The 16,012-nt window shown below is 46.5% G+C and overlaps 1 protein-coding gene across 1 annotated transcript; it reads left to right on the top strand.

Annotated features, from left to right (window-relative positions):
• Window positions 1-2,955: 2,955 nt before the first annotated feature.
• On the top strand, window positions 2,956-11,745 carry LOC125445051 (sulfotransferase 1B1-like). Its single transcript, XM_048517875.1, has 7 exons — window positions 2,956-3,280; window positions 5,377-5,505; window positions 6,102-6,199; window positions 6,283-6,409; window positions 7,804-7,898; window positions 10,446-10,626; window positions 11,498-11,745. The coding sequence occupies exons 1-7, from the start codon at window positions 3,100-3,102 to the stop codon at window positions 11,629-11,631; spliced, it is 945 nt and encodes a 314-aa protein (XP_048373832.1). The 5' UTR covers window positions 2,956-3,099; the 3' UTR covers window positions 11,632-11,745.
• The last annotated feature ends 4,267 nt before the right edge of the window (window positions 11,746-16,012 follow it).

Here is a 16,012-nt window from a genome sequence, read left to right as displayed (position 1 = left end):
GAGGGAAAGAGAAAGACAGAAAGAAAGAAAGAGGGAGAGAGAGCAGCTCACTTTCTCATGCAGCACACTGGAGGGAGGAATGTTAGGGCCGTGGCCTTTCTCGCCCAAATCCCAAATGCTGGCCAGTCCGGCCCAGAGGAGGAGTGGAGGCAGCCAAATGCACCCCCACATGACAGCCAAATGCGCCCACCATGTGCACAGTGCCTCGGTCACGACCTCCCTCGGCCCCTCCAAGATACGCCCCTGTGCCAACATTCAAGTGGGGCCTGCAGATCTCCCAGAATTACACAACTGATCTTCAGACTTCGGCAGTAACACTGCAATCCAGATGAAGATGAGGAGCTCAGAGGAAGCTGGGGATTGTGTCACAAAGGCGGCGCTGCGCCACCTCTTCAGGGGCAGCATGGGAAGGAGGGTTATTTGAAAACAGGCGTACGCCGCACAAAAGTGTGGTGAAAGCCTGTGGGCCTGGAGGACTTGAATGCTGGCGGAAGGGAAATAATGTTGGCACCCTCCCCCCAGGGATGCCCCAGCCTGCCCCTCCCCCTTTGCTGGTGTTCACTCGATCACCAGCATAGCTCCATGGTGGCCCCAATTTCTAGGTTTGCCTGCCATAGACCGGGGGGGGGGGGGCAGCTGGACGCTGACATGTTTATTCCCTCCTCTGGTGGGGATGCCCCTTACGCATTGGTGGTATTAAAATAATTTATCAACCAGTTCCGGTGGTGGGGTTCCAATAATTTAACAACTATTTCTTTGCAACCGGTTCTGCCGAACTGGTGCGAACCTGCTGAATCCCGCCACTGCCCTTACGCCAGCAGAGGGGGCAAATATGTTGGCGCAGCCCCCTGCCACTTCCTAAGGCCATTTGGCCCACGGACCTGGATTGAGCTGCAAGTTCTCATGGAGAAAATGGCTGATCTGGAGGGCGAACTCAATGGCATCATACCCAACTGAGGTCCCCCCCCACCCCACTTCCTCAAACCCTCCCTTTTCCAGGTTCCACTCTTCAAATGTCCAGGAATTTCTCAACCTGGATTCGGCAGTCTTTAAACTGTTGTTATGAGCAGTTCTGGGATACAGAACTGGGGGGTGGAGAAATAGGTAACAGCTCAAGGGACCAGTAAGTGATTCTTGGGGACGGAACTCCAAGACAGAACTCCAGAATCATCCAGGCAACATGCGAATAAGGAAGAATAATCAACTGCAGGCTGTCGGGTTCCCTGAATGTCCTACAGATGATCACTTCCTGTGATGGGATCTGCTGTACCATGGTTGGAGCCTCCATCATTCTACAAACGATCTCCTTCTAGCTTGCCTGTATCTTAGCAGCATGAGGGATCAGGGACAACCCAGGGTTAGTAGGGGCTTCAGGACAGTGGCTAGGGTGGCTGACAGCAGGGCAGCGGTGGCTCCCCCCTGTAGACCACCCCCAGAATAGGGCCCAGGCAGAGGTGGGATCCAGCAGGTTCTCACAGGCTCCCAAGAGTAGGTTACTAATTATTTGTGCATGCCGAGAGGGGGTTACTAATTGGTGATTTTGCCCCGTGATTTTGCCTTAGTTACGCCCCTCCTCTCCACAGTAGCACACAGAACTTGAAGCAGTCTAGCAGGAGGTGCACAGGCGTGGGTGGCAGCCTGCGCCTGTGTGCATTCGTTTCCCGCCCAAGGACAAGCGCAGTGACTGGGTCCTTGCCACAGCCCCGCTCAGGAATGCCCCACCCCCGGAATGCCCGGCCACACCCCCGTCGTGCCCCGCCCAGCCCCATTGGCGCTACGCCACAGTTTGAATCCCGCCACCATGGGAACCTGTTACAAAAATGTTTGGATCCCACCACTGGGCCCAGGGCAGCTGCTTCTAATCCCCGTGGTTATGACCACCCCGATGGCTGAGTGCTCAAAAGAGAGCTGATGGAATTCACACTCGCCTTCAGGCTTCTCCTTCTGGGCACCAAGTCCTGCTACTTAATGCAATGATGAAAATGAGTGGAATGTGATTTCTCGACAAGAGAAAAATGGGCTGCGTGCTGACTCAAAGGCATCCTCTTATTCCTTCACATGTTCCAGCACAGAGCCTAGGATGGTCCTTGGCTGAATTGTCACTGAACTGTCACTGAAATGGAAGACCCTTAGCTATGCTGCAATCAGAGGTGGGATCCAGCAGGTTCTCACAGGTTCCCGAGAGTAGGTTACTAATTATTCGTGTGTGCCAAGAGGGGGTTACTAATTGGTGATTTTGCCACGTGATTTTTGCCTTAGTTACGCCCCTCCTCTCAGCAGTAGCGCGCAGAAGCAGTCTAGCAGGAGGTGCACCGGTGTGCGTGGCAGCCTGCGCCTGTGTGCATTCGTTTCCCACCCAAGGACCGGCGCAGTGGCTGCGTCCTTGCCACAGCCTCGCCCAGGAATGCCCCGCCCCCAGAATCCCCGGCCATGCCCCCGTTGTGCCCCGCCCAGCCCCATTGGTGCTACGCCACAGTTTGAATCCCGCCACCATGGGAACCTGTTTCTAAAATTTTTGGATCCCACCACTGGGCAATCCTAAGGATACTTTCCTGAGAATGTCTTTCTGAATAAATATGGAATGCTTCTGAGTAGACCTCTTAAGGATCACTACCTTAAACTTTGTTGTCAGTACCAGAAGGGGGGAAAGGAGGATTCTTCATGTTGTGTGCTTCTGCAACTTCTAGGTTTCCTGAAACGACAACCGACCTTTTTCTAGGCCAGGGTAAGCAGCCAAGATTCCTGGATGATGTAAGATGCTTTCTGCAGGGTGAAGAAAAACATGTTGTTTGAAATGAATGAACGTTCGGAAGTCTCCAGGAAGAGAACTGAGTGTCTAATTTGGCTGGGTTTTTTACTTGCTCTTGCTTCACCGAGCTGGCACGTTACGGGCAGGGCAAAGTACATTCTATTTCCTGTTTTATTCTGTTGCGACATAAAAGAAAATCCCACTGAAGTAAGTCTCTCTCTTGATTGGCAGGGAAGCAGGTATGCTAATCGCTTCAGGCACTCGCTTCCGGAAACAACAAAAAAGGACTTCTTGGTTGAGAACTGCCACAGAGGATTCTCCAATTCACAGATTAGCCTGGACCAGATATCATGGCTACAAAGAAAGCTAACAATGAAGTTCAACAGCAACTTGAGAGCGTCTTCCAGAGGTTTCCACTACTGTTGGTGCATGGGATCCCTCTCATGGAACCCATCGCCCAACGTTGGGCTGAGGTTGAAAATTTTGAAGCACGACCAGATGACTTGGTCATAGCTACCTATCCCAAAGCAGGTGAGATATCAGCAGCTATTAATGTAGGAAACGGGTGGCGGTAGCTGGGCTGTGGAGCCGCTTGTCCTATTTGTAAACATGTTTAGAGTTCTTTCAGTCATCCCTTCGACGCTTACGAGGGACCGTGGCCATTTGTGCAGAGGGCTTCTTGCCTTTGAGTCAGATTTTCAATGGTTTCCATATTTCAGTTATCCATCTTCACTTAGGCTCATTCCGCACATGCAGAATAACGCACTTTCAAACTGCTTTCAATGCTCTTTGAAGCTGTGCGGAATGGCAAAATCCACTTGCAAACAGTTGTGAAAGTGGTTTGAAAACGCATTATTTTGCGTGTGTGGAATGGGCCTATTATGTCTGTTTCTTGCAGGGAGGAATGCCTGTCTAGTTGGTAAAAGTTGCTAGCTGTGTTTCGAGTTGCTTTTATTCTACAACAGCAGCAATTGCAGTAGTGGGATTCAGCACGTTTGCACTGTGCAGACAACATGGGATGTGTAGCTTTTATGGTCTTTAGCCAAAGTTAGGACCATTGGTGGGATTCAGCAGGTTCGCAACACTTCAGCGGAACCGGTTGTTAAAATGGCGCTTAAATGGTCGTTAAATTATTTTAATCCCACCACCGGAACCGGTTGTTAAATTATTTGAATCCCACCACTGAATTAGATCCATTGTAGAGGCTAAACACATTTGGAGATTTTTTTTTAAAAAAAGAAACTACTGTGATACAGTAACCAGGTAACTGTGTGTGTATATATATATATTTTTTAAAAAATCTAATCTGTAGTTGCAGGAGGAGAAAAAGGCTTGTAATACCCCAGAGGACAGAGTTGAAAATGTCCTGGTCAAACTAGAGAGCTGGGCCAAAACAAACAAAATGAATTTCAACAAAGATAAATGTAAGATACTGCACTTAGGCAGAAAAAATGAAATGCGCAGATACAGGATGGGTGACACCTGGCTTGACAACACTACACGCGAAAGGGATCTGGGAGTCTTAGTAGACCACAAACTGAACATGAATCAGCAGTGTGATGCAGGGGCCAAGAAAGCCAGTGCGATTATGGGCTGTATCAATAGGAGTATAGTGTCTAGATAGAGGGATGTGATTGTACCTCCCTATTTTGCATTGGTTAGACCTCACCTGGAATATTGGGTACAGTTCTGGGCATCTCAGTTCAAGAAGGATACTGACAAGCAGGAACGGGTCCAGAGGAGGGCAACCAAAATGGTAAAAGATCTGGAATCCATGCCCTACGAGAAAAGGCTTAGGGAGCTGGGTATGTTTAGTTTGGTGAAAAGGTGGTTAAGAGGTGACATGATAGCCAGTTTAGATATTTGAAGGGATGTCATGTTGGTGAGGGAATAAGCTTTTTTTCTGCTGCTCCAGAGTCTAAGACCAGGAGTCATGGGTTCAAGGCGAAGGAAAAGAGATTCCATCTAAACATCAGGAAAAACTTCCCTGACAGTAAGGGCTGTTCGACAGTGGAATGCACTACCTCAGAGTGTGGTGGAGTCTCCTTCTTTGGAGGTTTTCAAAGAAAGGCTGGATGAACATATGTCGGGAGTGCTTCGATTGTGTATTCCTGCATGGCAGGGGGTTGGACTTGATGCCCATTGGGGTCTATGATTCTATGACTCATATGGTGTGAAATAGGCCAGTCACCCTTGGATGGAGACTATAATGTCGATATTTCCACCTGTGAAAACCTACTATGCCCAGGCTATTGGCTACATAAAACCAACCAACGCTACAGAATATATACAGGAAGTGCTCAATTTAATGGTGTCTATTAGTGTGAATTTAGCGTAACTGATAAGTTATTAGACATCATTAAATTGAGCACTTCTTGTACATGTTCTCTAGTTGGTTGGTTTCATGTAGCCAGTAACCTGGGTGTAGTAGGCTTTCTCTAGTGTAAATTTTGCTACACCCTCCTGCTTTAAATATTTTCACCGGTGACATTTTTTTTTGGTTGTAATAGTGCTATGGATCTTGTTCTCATTTTACAAATTGATCTGGTGGATTAACTGTCCATCAGATGGCAGGCAGGTAGAAAGTACTGTCGGCTTTTCAAAGTGTCTCTCCTATGTGCCTTCAGGTACCACGTGGACGCAGGAGATTGTCGATCTCATTCTTGCTGCTGGTGACACAGAAAAATCTCAGCGGGCTCCGATGCAGGTCCGAATCCCTTTTTTAGAATACTGTACTCCACCCCCTTTGCCTTCAGGTGAGTCCAGAGTCTCTTGCCGTACGCCTAGATCGGAAGGGAAGTGTCATGATACAGCCTGATCTAGTCAGATCTCGAAAGCTAAGCAGGGTTAATACTTGGACAGGATGCCACCATGAACAATTCTGCAGAGGACACTGGCAAACCCCCTCTTCTTCACCTTGAAAGCCCCTTGATGGGGTCACCACACAGGTATACCGGACACAGAGACATGTACACAGGGACATCAATCAGTTTTGACTTGAAGGCATTAATGGATGTGAGTAGTGGTTAAGCGCAGGCACACTCTAATCCGGAGAACTGGGTTTGATTCCCCGCTCTTCCACTTGAGCTGTGGAGGCTTATCTGGTGAACCAGATTAGCCTGTGCACTCCAACACACGCCAGCTGGGTGACCTGGGGCTAGCCACAGTTCTTCAGAGCTCTCTCAGCCCACCTCACGGGGTGTCTGTTGTGGGAAAAGGAGATTGTAAGCCTTTTTGTAGTCTCCTTACAGGAGAGAAAGGGGGGATATCTCCTCCTCCTCCTCCTCCTCCTCCTCCTCCTCCTCCTCCTCCTACATTAACTTCTCCATGCTTTTTTATGGTTTCTTCCCAGGTATTGATAGACTAGTCAATGCACCTTCTCCTCGTGTGATGAAAACTCACCTGCCGTTCCAGCTTCTCCCTAAAAGTTTTTTGGAAAAGGACTGCAAGGTAAAATGAGATTGCTTTGTGCCCCTCGCCCTCCTCAGTACCAGCCCACAGCCCTGTATGAGGTTTCCTTTTGGCCTTTACAGATTATCTATGTCGCTCGCAACGCCAAGGACACCGTGGTCTCCTATTTCTTCTTCGACCAGATGCATTTGATGCAGCCGGACCCAGGGCCGTGGAACGGATACGTTACAAAATTCATGGAGGGCAACGGTCAGTTCTAGGACATTTTCAGTTCTTGAGTACTCAACCATTGCCCAGCACTTGAGAATCGTGGATAAAGTAGAGGTCATAACCCTGGGTTGAGAATTTGGGGGCCGGTGCCTGGGGAGGATGGGCTTTGGAGAAGGGAAGAAGAAGAAGAAGAGTTTGGATTTATATCCCCCCTTTCTCTCCTGCAAGGAGACTCAAAGAGGCTTACAATCTCCTTGCCCTTCCCCGCTCACAACAAACACCCTGTGAGGTAGGTGGGGCTTAGAGAGCTCCGAGAAGCTGTGACTAGCCCAAGGTCACCCAGCTGGCATGTGTGGGAGTGTACAGGCTAATCTGAATTCCCCAGATAGCCTCCACAGCTCAAGCGGCAAAGCTGGGAATCAAACCCGGTTCCTCCAGATTAGATACACGAGCTCTTAACCTAACCTCCTACGCCACTGCTGTTCTATTGAGGAAAACCTCAATAGAACAGAATATTATACAGTCTACCCTTCAGAGCAGCCATTTCCTCCAAGGGAATTGATTTCCATCATCTGGAAACCAGTTGTAATTCCAGGAGATCTCCAGGTAGCACCTGGAGGTTGGCAACCCTAGGATAAAGACAACAATAGGTCAGGAATCTCCCTCCACTGGCTAGAGGAAAAATGCTGGAAACCTTGACTGCTGCATTCTCTGTTCAAAAGAGGAGTTATGATTGTGGTTTTCCGCACGGACCATATATCCTGGGATAAGGTGAAACATCCCGATTTGGCCATGACTTCCGCATGGCTTCCGGGTCTAACTCGGGCCCGCCCTGTGAGATTTCCCTTATCCCGCAGCTTTCAAAAACCGATAAATTGGTGGTTCTTTTTTTAAAAATCCGCACCGCTCCTGCTGCCATTCAAACACAGTGGGAGACAGGTCAGTTTATTTTTTTCCACCTCGCCGCCTCCAGCCAATCAGAACATTGGAAAAACAGGACAGTTTGCGCATGCGCAGCAATGTTGGCGAGGAAAATGAAACTCAACTGGGGCCATGCATAATCACCTGGAATTCTTCCTCCCAGCCTGAACACGCTGCCGGGCTGCCGTGCGGAGGGAGAAACCGAGATACAAACATACCGGTATGAATTATCCCGGTTTTCCCCCGGGATATTATGTCCGTCCGGAAAACGCCATTGTCTTAGGGGACAGAAATCTTAGGGTTGGATCCACTAAGCTTTTTCCTCTGATGAAAAGGGGAGGGTGGTTCTCCTTTGACCACCAAAATGGCTATGATCAGGAGCATGGAACCAGCATGAACAAAATCCACATGGGAGAGGTACTTGTAATAAGCAGAAAAGATTGGGTAGGATTGAATGCAAAAGCTGAATAAATGCCACCTATATGTTCTTAACAATCCCCTGTTCAACACAGTTCCGTGGGGCTCTTGGTATGACCATGTCCGGTGTTACTGGGAGAAGAAAGCAAACCACCGTATTCTGTATCTCTTCTATGAGGACATGAAAGAGGTTAGTCTGAGCCCTGTAGCTTGTTCGGGATTCTTTAGATCAGTGATGGCGAACCTTTTCAAGACCAAGAGCCCAAACTGCAACCCAAAACCCACTTATTTATCGCAAAGTGCCAACACGGCAATTTAACCTGAATACTGAGGTTTTAGTATAGAAAAAACAGTTGGCTCCAAGGGGCGCGTCACTCGGGAGTAAGCTTGGTGGTAGTTGTGGCTTTGCTTTGAAGCAACTGTGCAATGCTTCGAACGGGTGAATCACGACCCTAGGAGGGTTTACTCAGAAGCAAACCCCATTGCCAGCAACCAAGCTTACTCCCAGGTAAAGGATCACGCTTTCATTCTTCCCATGAAAATCAATAGGGTTTAACAGCACTTAACAGGGTAACCTACATTGCTTCCCCAAAACTAGGTCTTAGGTTTAAGGCTAATAATCTCCCTGAAATAATTACACTATTATCACATGACGAACTCTGTGCACGCGTGCCCACAGAGAGGGCTCTGAGTGCCACCTCTGGCACCCGTGCCATAGGTTCGTCACCACTGCTTTAGAAGGATATGTAAGGCATACTTCTTCATTTCAATTCTCATTGTAAAGTGTCATTGACATATATGACATTTTAAGGGGTCCCCTATCCTCAATGAGTTTGCAATTTAGATTTTGTTCCTGTGCTGCTACCCATATCCCAGCATTTTAAGATTTCTTTTTCATTCCCATATCTCAAAATACCTGTTCCCAGTTTGATCTGTGCACAACTCTTTATGTGTCTAATTGCACCCCTTTGTGATTGTGCACTGTTCTTTGTTGCGCGTACGCAGCCCATATTTATGGAATGTGATGGGAGCGGAAGTATGGGCGGGAAGAGAAAGATAAGAATGCCACTTCAACACATTCTGCTGTGCTGGCATGAGAAGAATCCATTTCAAAATCTCTCACGCTGCTAAAGAGTTCTCAGAAGTCCTCTTTGTACTTAAAGCAGCATTATTAGGTTAGGGACGAAACATCTTACATGAATGACTTTTAACAACTTTCTCTTCCATAAAAAAATCCCAAGAACTATGGTTTTGATTGCCAAAAGAAGAAGAGTTTCGATCTCTACCTTGCTTTTCTCAACCATAAGGAGTCTCAAAGCGGCTTCCTAGCCTCACAACAGACATCTTGTAAATTAGGTGGGGATGGGAGAATTCTGAGAGAACTGTGACTAGCCTCAGGTCACCCAACAGACTTCATGTGTAGAAGTGGGGAAAAACCTGGTTCACCAGATATTTTAAAATGACCTAAGTCCACCTTTAAAATGGCACTGTCATCCCCATGTCAGACCCAGGGATGCTGTAACATCAAACCTGGCCCTCTGTGGCAACAGGTACAGAAACGTCTGTGAACTGGAAATGAGTTGCTCCTTTATATCCTTTCAATCTGCCAGTATGCCACAATTGACATCTGAGGGCTAATGACTAATGTACAGAAGACCAGTCTGAAGGGGGCCCCTCACTTGCCTGTAAGGAAGTTTCTCGTGACATTGGGCAACGTCCTGCCCTGTCCTCTTTTGATGCATCAGTTCTAAGATTTTTGCTTTTTCTTTTAATCTCTAATCAGATATCCCAGTGGGGGGGGGGGGGACATATTTCCACAGAGAACATTTCAAGAGATGTTAAAAGCCCTCTCCCCTCCCCCACCCCCCATCAGTAATATCTTTCAGGCAGGATTATATAAATCATGCAAAATCATGTGAAGTGCATAAAGATTTATTTAAAAAAACAGATTTTTCTGGTGACAAAATGGGTAATACATTTAAAAGAGGTCAAAAATAAAAGAGGTAGAATAGGGAAGAATGAAATGAATAACTCCACTTTGGAGAAGAATGGCTTGAAAAAGCAGGTAACTGAAGGTTGGGTAAGAGCCAGCGTGGTGTAATGGTTAAGAGCAAGTGCACTCTAATCTGGAGAACCGGGTTTGATTCCCTGCTGTGCCACTTGAGCTGTGGAGGCTTATCTGGTGAACCAGATTAGCTTGTGCACTCCAACACATGCCAGCTGGGTGACCTTAGGCTAGTCACAGTTCTTTGGAGCTCTCTCAGCCCCACCCACCTCACAGGGTGTTTCTTGGGGGGCAGGGAGGGAAAAGAGATTGTAAGCCCCTTTGAGGAGAGACAGGGGGGATACAAATCCAAACTCCTCCTCCTTCTCCTCCTCTTCTTCTTCTTCTTCTTCTTCTTCTTCTTCTTCTTCAAGATCAAGGATAGATAAGGGGTAAAGCGTGTTTGAGGTTAGGAGAACTTTTTAGTTTGATCTGGAATGCTTAGGTAAATATGAATAATGTTTTTGCTACATTTTCTAGTAACAGAATCCATTGCCTCATTCTGCAGATGAGGAAATTCCCCATTCCTCCCTATTTGTAAATAAGTAGTCAGTCACAGGACTTCACAGGTAGCAGGAGCATGGATTTTATTTTAGCATCACTTTTCATCAGTGAAGCTCCAGTTTGCAAAAGCTGAGGCTATTTTTTTTTAAGTTGATCTTTGATGTAACGCAAGTCTCTGGTCTCCAACAGGACTTGGTCCGTGAGATCCGACGTATGACGGATTTCCTGGAGGTTGACTTGCCTGAGGACATAGTCGATAAGATTGCCCACCATACCTCCTTCCAGATCATGAAGGACAACCCAATGGCAAATTATGACACTGTTCCCAGCACCATTTTTGACAGGACAAAAAGCTCCTTTATGAGGAAAGGTGAGTAAGGCCGTTTTTACACGGTCAAAATATCCCGGGGTGAGCACAGAAAATATCCCTGTGCAGCCGGAGATTCCGCATGGCTCCCGAAGCTGTCCAGGGTCTGCCCAGGTGTCGCCCCGCAAGTGGCATAAGCCTTCTGAGAACCTAGAAAAGGTTTCAACCCCTGGAGTTCCCTTCTAGTAGGTTGATTTCCAAAAGAGAGGATAACAGCAGCACTGGAAATCTGTGCAAATCATTACATCCAATTCCCCAGTTGCTGCGCTGAGCATCCCCCTGATCTGTCAGCAACTGTTATTATGGGATGCTGGGAGGAGCTTGAGAAGGGAGTGCTTGGCATCTGGCAAAGGTGAATGCCTTCCTGCAGCTGAAGGTCTCTAGTTGAGAGAGAAAAGTGGCAGAAGAGACGACATAGCTGGAATTTTCTGAGGATGGAAAACTCAATGACCTCCCTAAATCTGTTTGCCACTCAATATCCATCACCCTTTGGTTTATAACCCTCTTCACATGCTTACAACACATTTCCAGGGCAGAGTGAAGGGAAAAACCCAGACTCGCCCACTTGCTTTTCACTGCCTTCAGCCAAATAGATTGGTCATTATCTTGAAGAATCAAGGGAATTAGGCTTTGAGGATTGAGGTTTCACTTGAGCCAAAGGTAGATAGAAGCCACACACACCCTCGCCTCTACTTGTATCATGCCACTCTCCAGGCACAAATTGCCATTTGGCACACAGCGGGGTAGTTGAAGAGATTCCACAGTTGGTGGACAGCAACCCCACCCAAAAAGGGGCTAGTTAACCCGGCCACAATGGATTTTGCAGTTATCTTCTGCTTTTTCATTTTCCTCTTCTGCATTTCTGATCTCCCAGGTGAAGTTGGAGACTGGAAAAATTATTTCACAGTGGCTCAGAATGAAGCTTTCGATGCCGATTACCTGCGAAAGATGGAAGGAACAAGCTTGCATTTCCGGAATGTGTTAAACAGTCAGAAAAAATTCTCCTAGAGCTTTTCTATGAAGGACCAAAATTGTTTCTGGCTGTTGTGGGTTTTCAGGGCTGTGTGGCCACAGTCTGGTAGCTTTTGCTCCTAACATTTTGCTTGCATCTATGGCTGGCATCTTCAGAGGCATGTCACAGTAATACATTTCTCTCCATGGCACCATCTCACCGTGGCTTGCCAGCCATAGATGCGGGTGAAACGTTAGGAGCAAAAACTATCAGACTATGACCACACAGCCCTGAAAATCCCCAACAGCCAGTTGATTCCAGCCCTGAAAGCTTTTGATAATGCACAAATGTTTCTCTCTCTTTTTTGTACTATTTTTAAAAAATAAATATGGGTCCTTTTGAAAACTGAGTCTTGGATGTAATGGAGGAATGATGAAAATGGGTTCTTAGAACAATAAGTTAAAGTCGGAAGCCTAAAATAATAGGGATAGAGCCTAAATGGAACGAGGAAATAGGAGCAAGAAGAAGAAGAAGAAGAAGAAGAAGAAGAGGAAGAGGAAGAAGAAGAAGAAGAAGAAGAAGAAGAAGAAGAAGAAGAAGAAGAGTTGGATTTATATCCCCCCTTTCTTATATCCCCCCTTTCTCCTCAGTACCAGTCCACAGCCCTGTATGAGGTTTCCTTTTGGCCTTTGCAGATTATCTACGTCGCTTGCAACGCCAAGGACACCGTGGTCTCCTATTTCTTCTTTGACCAGATGCATTTGATGCAGCCAGACCCAGGGCTGTGGAACTGATACGTTACAAAATTCATGGAGGGCAACGGTCAGTTCTAGGACATTTTCAGTTCTTGAGTACTCAACCATTGCCCAGCACTTGAGAATCGTGGATAAAGTAGAGGTCATAACCCTGGGTTGAGAATTTGGGGGCCGGTGCCTGGGGAGGATGGGCTTTGGAGAAGGGAAGAAGAAGAAGAAGAGTTTGGATTTATATCCCCCCTTTCTCTCATGTAGGAGACTCAAAGGGACTTACAATCTCCTTGCCCTTCCCCCCTCACAACAAACACCCTGTGAGGTAGGTGGGGCTGAGAGACTAGCCCAAGGTCACCCAGCTGGTGTGTGTGGGAGTGTACAGGCTAATCTGAATTCCTCAGATAAGCCTCCACAGCTCAGGCAGCAGAGCTGGGAATCAAGCTGGTTCCTCCAGATTAGATACACGAGCTCTTAACCTCCTACGCCACTGCTGCATAGAGGAAGAGGAAGAATTATATCCCCCCCTTTCTCTCCTGTAAGGAAGCTCAAAGGGGCTTACAATCTCCTTTTCCTTTCCTTCCCCCCCCCCCCCAGAACAAACACCCTGTGAGGTGGGTGGGGTTGAGCTGCGGAGGCTTATGTGGTGAACCAGATTATCTTATGCACTCCAACACATGCCAGCTGGGTGACCTTGGGCTAGTCACAGTTCTTCGGAGCTCTGTCAGCCCCACTCGCCTCACAGGGTGTTTGTTGGGGGAGAGGGAGGAAAAGGACATTGTAAGCCTCTTTGAGTCTCCTCACAGGAGAGAAAGGGGGGATGTAAATCCAAACTCTTTTTCTTCTTCCATTTTCTTCAGAGAAGTGATCTATCTTGTCTGGAGATCAGTTGTAATTCTGGCAGATTTCCAGTCTGGAGGTTGGCAACCCTGAGGCACCTGGGAATTGAACTCCCACCCCAGAATGTGCAACACATACCAGGCAGTATGAACCCAGGAAAATTCAAGGAAATACAATTATAGCAGTGTAGTTATTACAAAGTACTTCTGCCAGCCAGAAACCCATTTCCAACTTTCCCAAAGACTGTAAAAAGCTTTTTCTATGCTATGAATACAGTGTTTGGTTGACAAAACGGTTAGATTAATCAGTTTTTTTAAAAAAGATTGACTGACTACAGATCTACCCACCAATACACACATTAAAATAACAAAGCTATATTTAAAAATAGTTTTAAAAATTGCTAACGCTGGTCACTGTTTGGAAGCAGGATAAAAGTTCTCACGTTTCTCTGTGAGTTTGTTGTGCAAGAAGGTTTGATTTCCTTTATTAACAGTTGTTAAGCACCATCATTAGCAGCCACGCCCATGGCAATTAACAGATTAAGGAGTCCAAATCAATAAGCCCTTATTGCTTGCTGCAAACCATGATGTAATTTTAAAAGGTTGTTTGTGTAATATCCGTGCTGGTGTTAATTCTTTAACATTCCATGTGTTTAAAATTATAATAATGAGCGTTACTGCTGGGATCATGAATATCCCTGTTCTTTAATTTGGAAGAATTTGGAATTATCATGCAGTCACACGACTATAGGGGTGAAAGATGAAGAAGAAGAGCAGAGTTTGGATTTATATACTGCCTTTCTCTCCTGTAAGGACTCTCAAAGCAGCTGACAAACTCAGTGGCGTATCTACCTAGGGACACCCCTTGTCCCCGGGCGCCACTCTTCTGGTCACGTGGGGGGGGGCGCAAAATTGGCCCCCCACATGACCAGGAAGTCCTGCTGCCTTGTCGTTTTCGCGTGCCTCAACCTATCCATGTCAGTCGGCACGCAAAAACGATGAGCACCCTCAACCCCCCCTGGACTCCCCCCTCCCTCCCTTCCTCCCCTCCCCAGTCAGAAGAGACTGCAGGCTGCCGGCTGGGAGCCCAGCCAGCAGGGGAAGGGGAGGTGGGCACCCTAGACCTTGCCCATGTCCATGGTGACATGGGCGGGGTCAAGGTCAGTGGGGGGTTGGAACCTGGGGCATCAGGGGGTGGAGCCGGGGTGGCAGTGGGGCAGAGCCTGGGGGGCATCCTGGAGACAATTTGTCTCCGGGCGCCATTTACCCATGGTGCACCTCTGGACAAACTCCTTCCCTTCCTCTCCCCAAAACAGACACCTTGTGAGGTAGGTGTGGCTTAGAGAGCTCAGAGAGAATTGTGACTAGCCCATGGTCACCCAGCAGGCTTCATGTGGAGGAGTAGGGAAACAAATCCAGTTCACTGGGTATTTTTAAACATGTGAAATGTCTCGTGCTACCTTGGAGCAGAGCTATGACCTGGAAGCCTGCCATGAAATCATCTCGCCAGAGCTCTGAACGTGCTAGGAACCCTGCAGTATGTCTTGGGTTGTGTGAGAAAACACCCTCCAACCAAGAATTCACTCCAGTGTTTTCATTATTGTGACTACTCTCTGTTCATAGTCAGGAGCGATCCTGAAGAATATTAGCTGACAGAAATAACAGAGTTGCTTGCAACTGCTGTTCCCTGCTGCTACTCTGAGCTGTGGCAGGAGAAAGATATTTTGAAAACCCAAAGATGTCATCTATGTTGTTGCATCACTTCCAGATAAAATTATAAGTTTACCATAGATTTTTGGATGCTTCCTAGAACTACTCTACATAACTTCCAGATAAAATTATACCATAGATTTTCAGATGCTTCCTAGAACTACTCTACATCACTTCCAGATAAAATTATAAGTTTAACATAGATTTTTGGATGCTTCCTAGAACTACTCTACATCACTTCCAGATAAAATTATAAGTTTATCATAGAATTTCAGATGCTTCCTAGAACTACTCTACATCACTTCCAGATAAAATTATACCATAGATTTTCAGATGCTTCCTAGAACTACGCTACATCACTTCCAGATAAAATTATAAGTTTACCATAGATTTTCGGATGCTTCCTAAAACTACTCTACATCACTTCCAGATAAAATTATAAGTTTATCATAGATTTTCAGATGCTTCCTAGAACTACTCTACATCACTTCCAGATAAAATTATAAGTTTAGCATAGATTTTCAGATGCTTCCTAGAACTACTCTACATCACTTCCAGATAAAATTATAAGTTTAGCATAGATTTTCGGATGCTTCCTAGAACTACTCTACATCACTTCCAGATAAAATTATAAGTTTAGCATAGATTTTCGGATGCTTCCTAGAACTACTCTACATCACTTCCAGATAAAATTATAAGTTTAGCATAGATTTTCGGATGCTTCCTAGAACTACTCTACATCACTTCCAGATAAAATTATACCATAGATTTTTGGATGCTTCCTAGAACTACTCTACATCACTTCCAGATAAAATTATACCATAGATTTTCAGATGCTTCCTAGAACTACTCTACATCAATTCCAGTTTTTATCCAGCTGTCATGTGGCAACACCAAAGATATCACCACCTGGCCAAGTCTCCACCCCCCAGATCTTCCACCAATTCCCAGCTCAGAGCACAACTCTTAGCTATGCTTACGACCCCATCATCTGCTAGGAAGTCACACCTGGAGCCATAAAGCCAAGAAAGTTAAAAGTGACCTAAGGAAAACCCTTCCTTCGGGACAGGAAGTCAGTGCAAGCAGGACAGTAGGAGAGATAATTTTACTTCCCTGCTGATAAGCTCTAGAAGTGCTGGACC

This window comes from Sphaerodactylus townsendi, linkage group LG15, assembly GCF_021028975.2.
Source record: "Sphaerodactylus townsendi isolate TG3544 linkage group LG15, MPM_Stown_v2.3, whole genome shotgun sequence".
Lineage (NCBI taxonomy): Eukaryota > Metazoa > Chordata > Lepidosauria > Squamata > Sphaerodactylidae > Sphaerodactylus > Sphaerodactylus townsendi.
The sequence above is the reverse complement of the archived record's forward strand: the minus strand, read 5'-3'. Positions and strand labels throughout refer to the sequence as shown.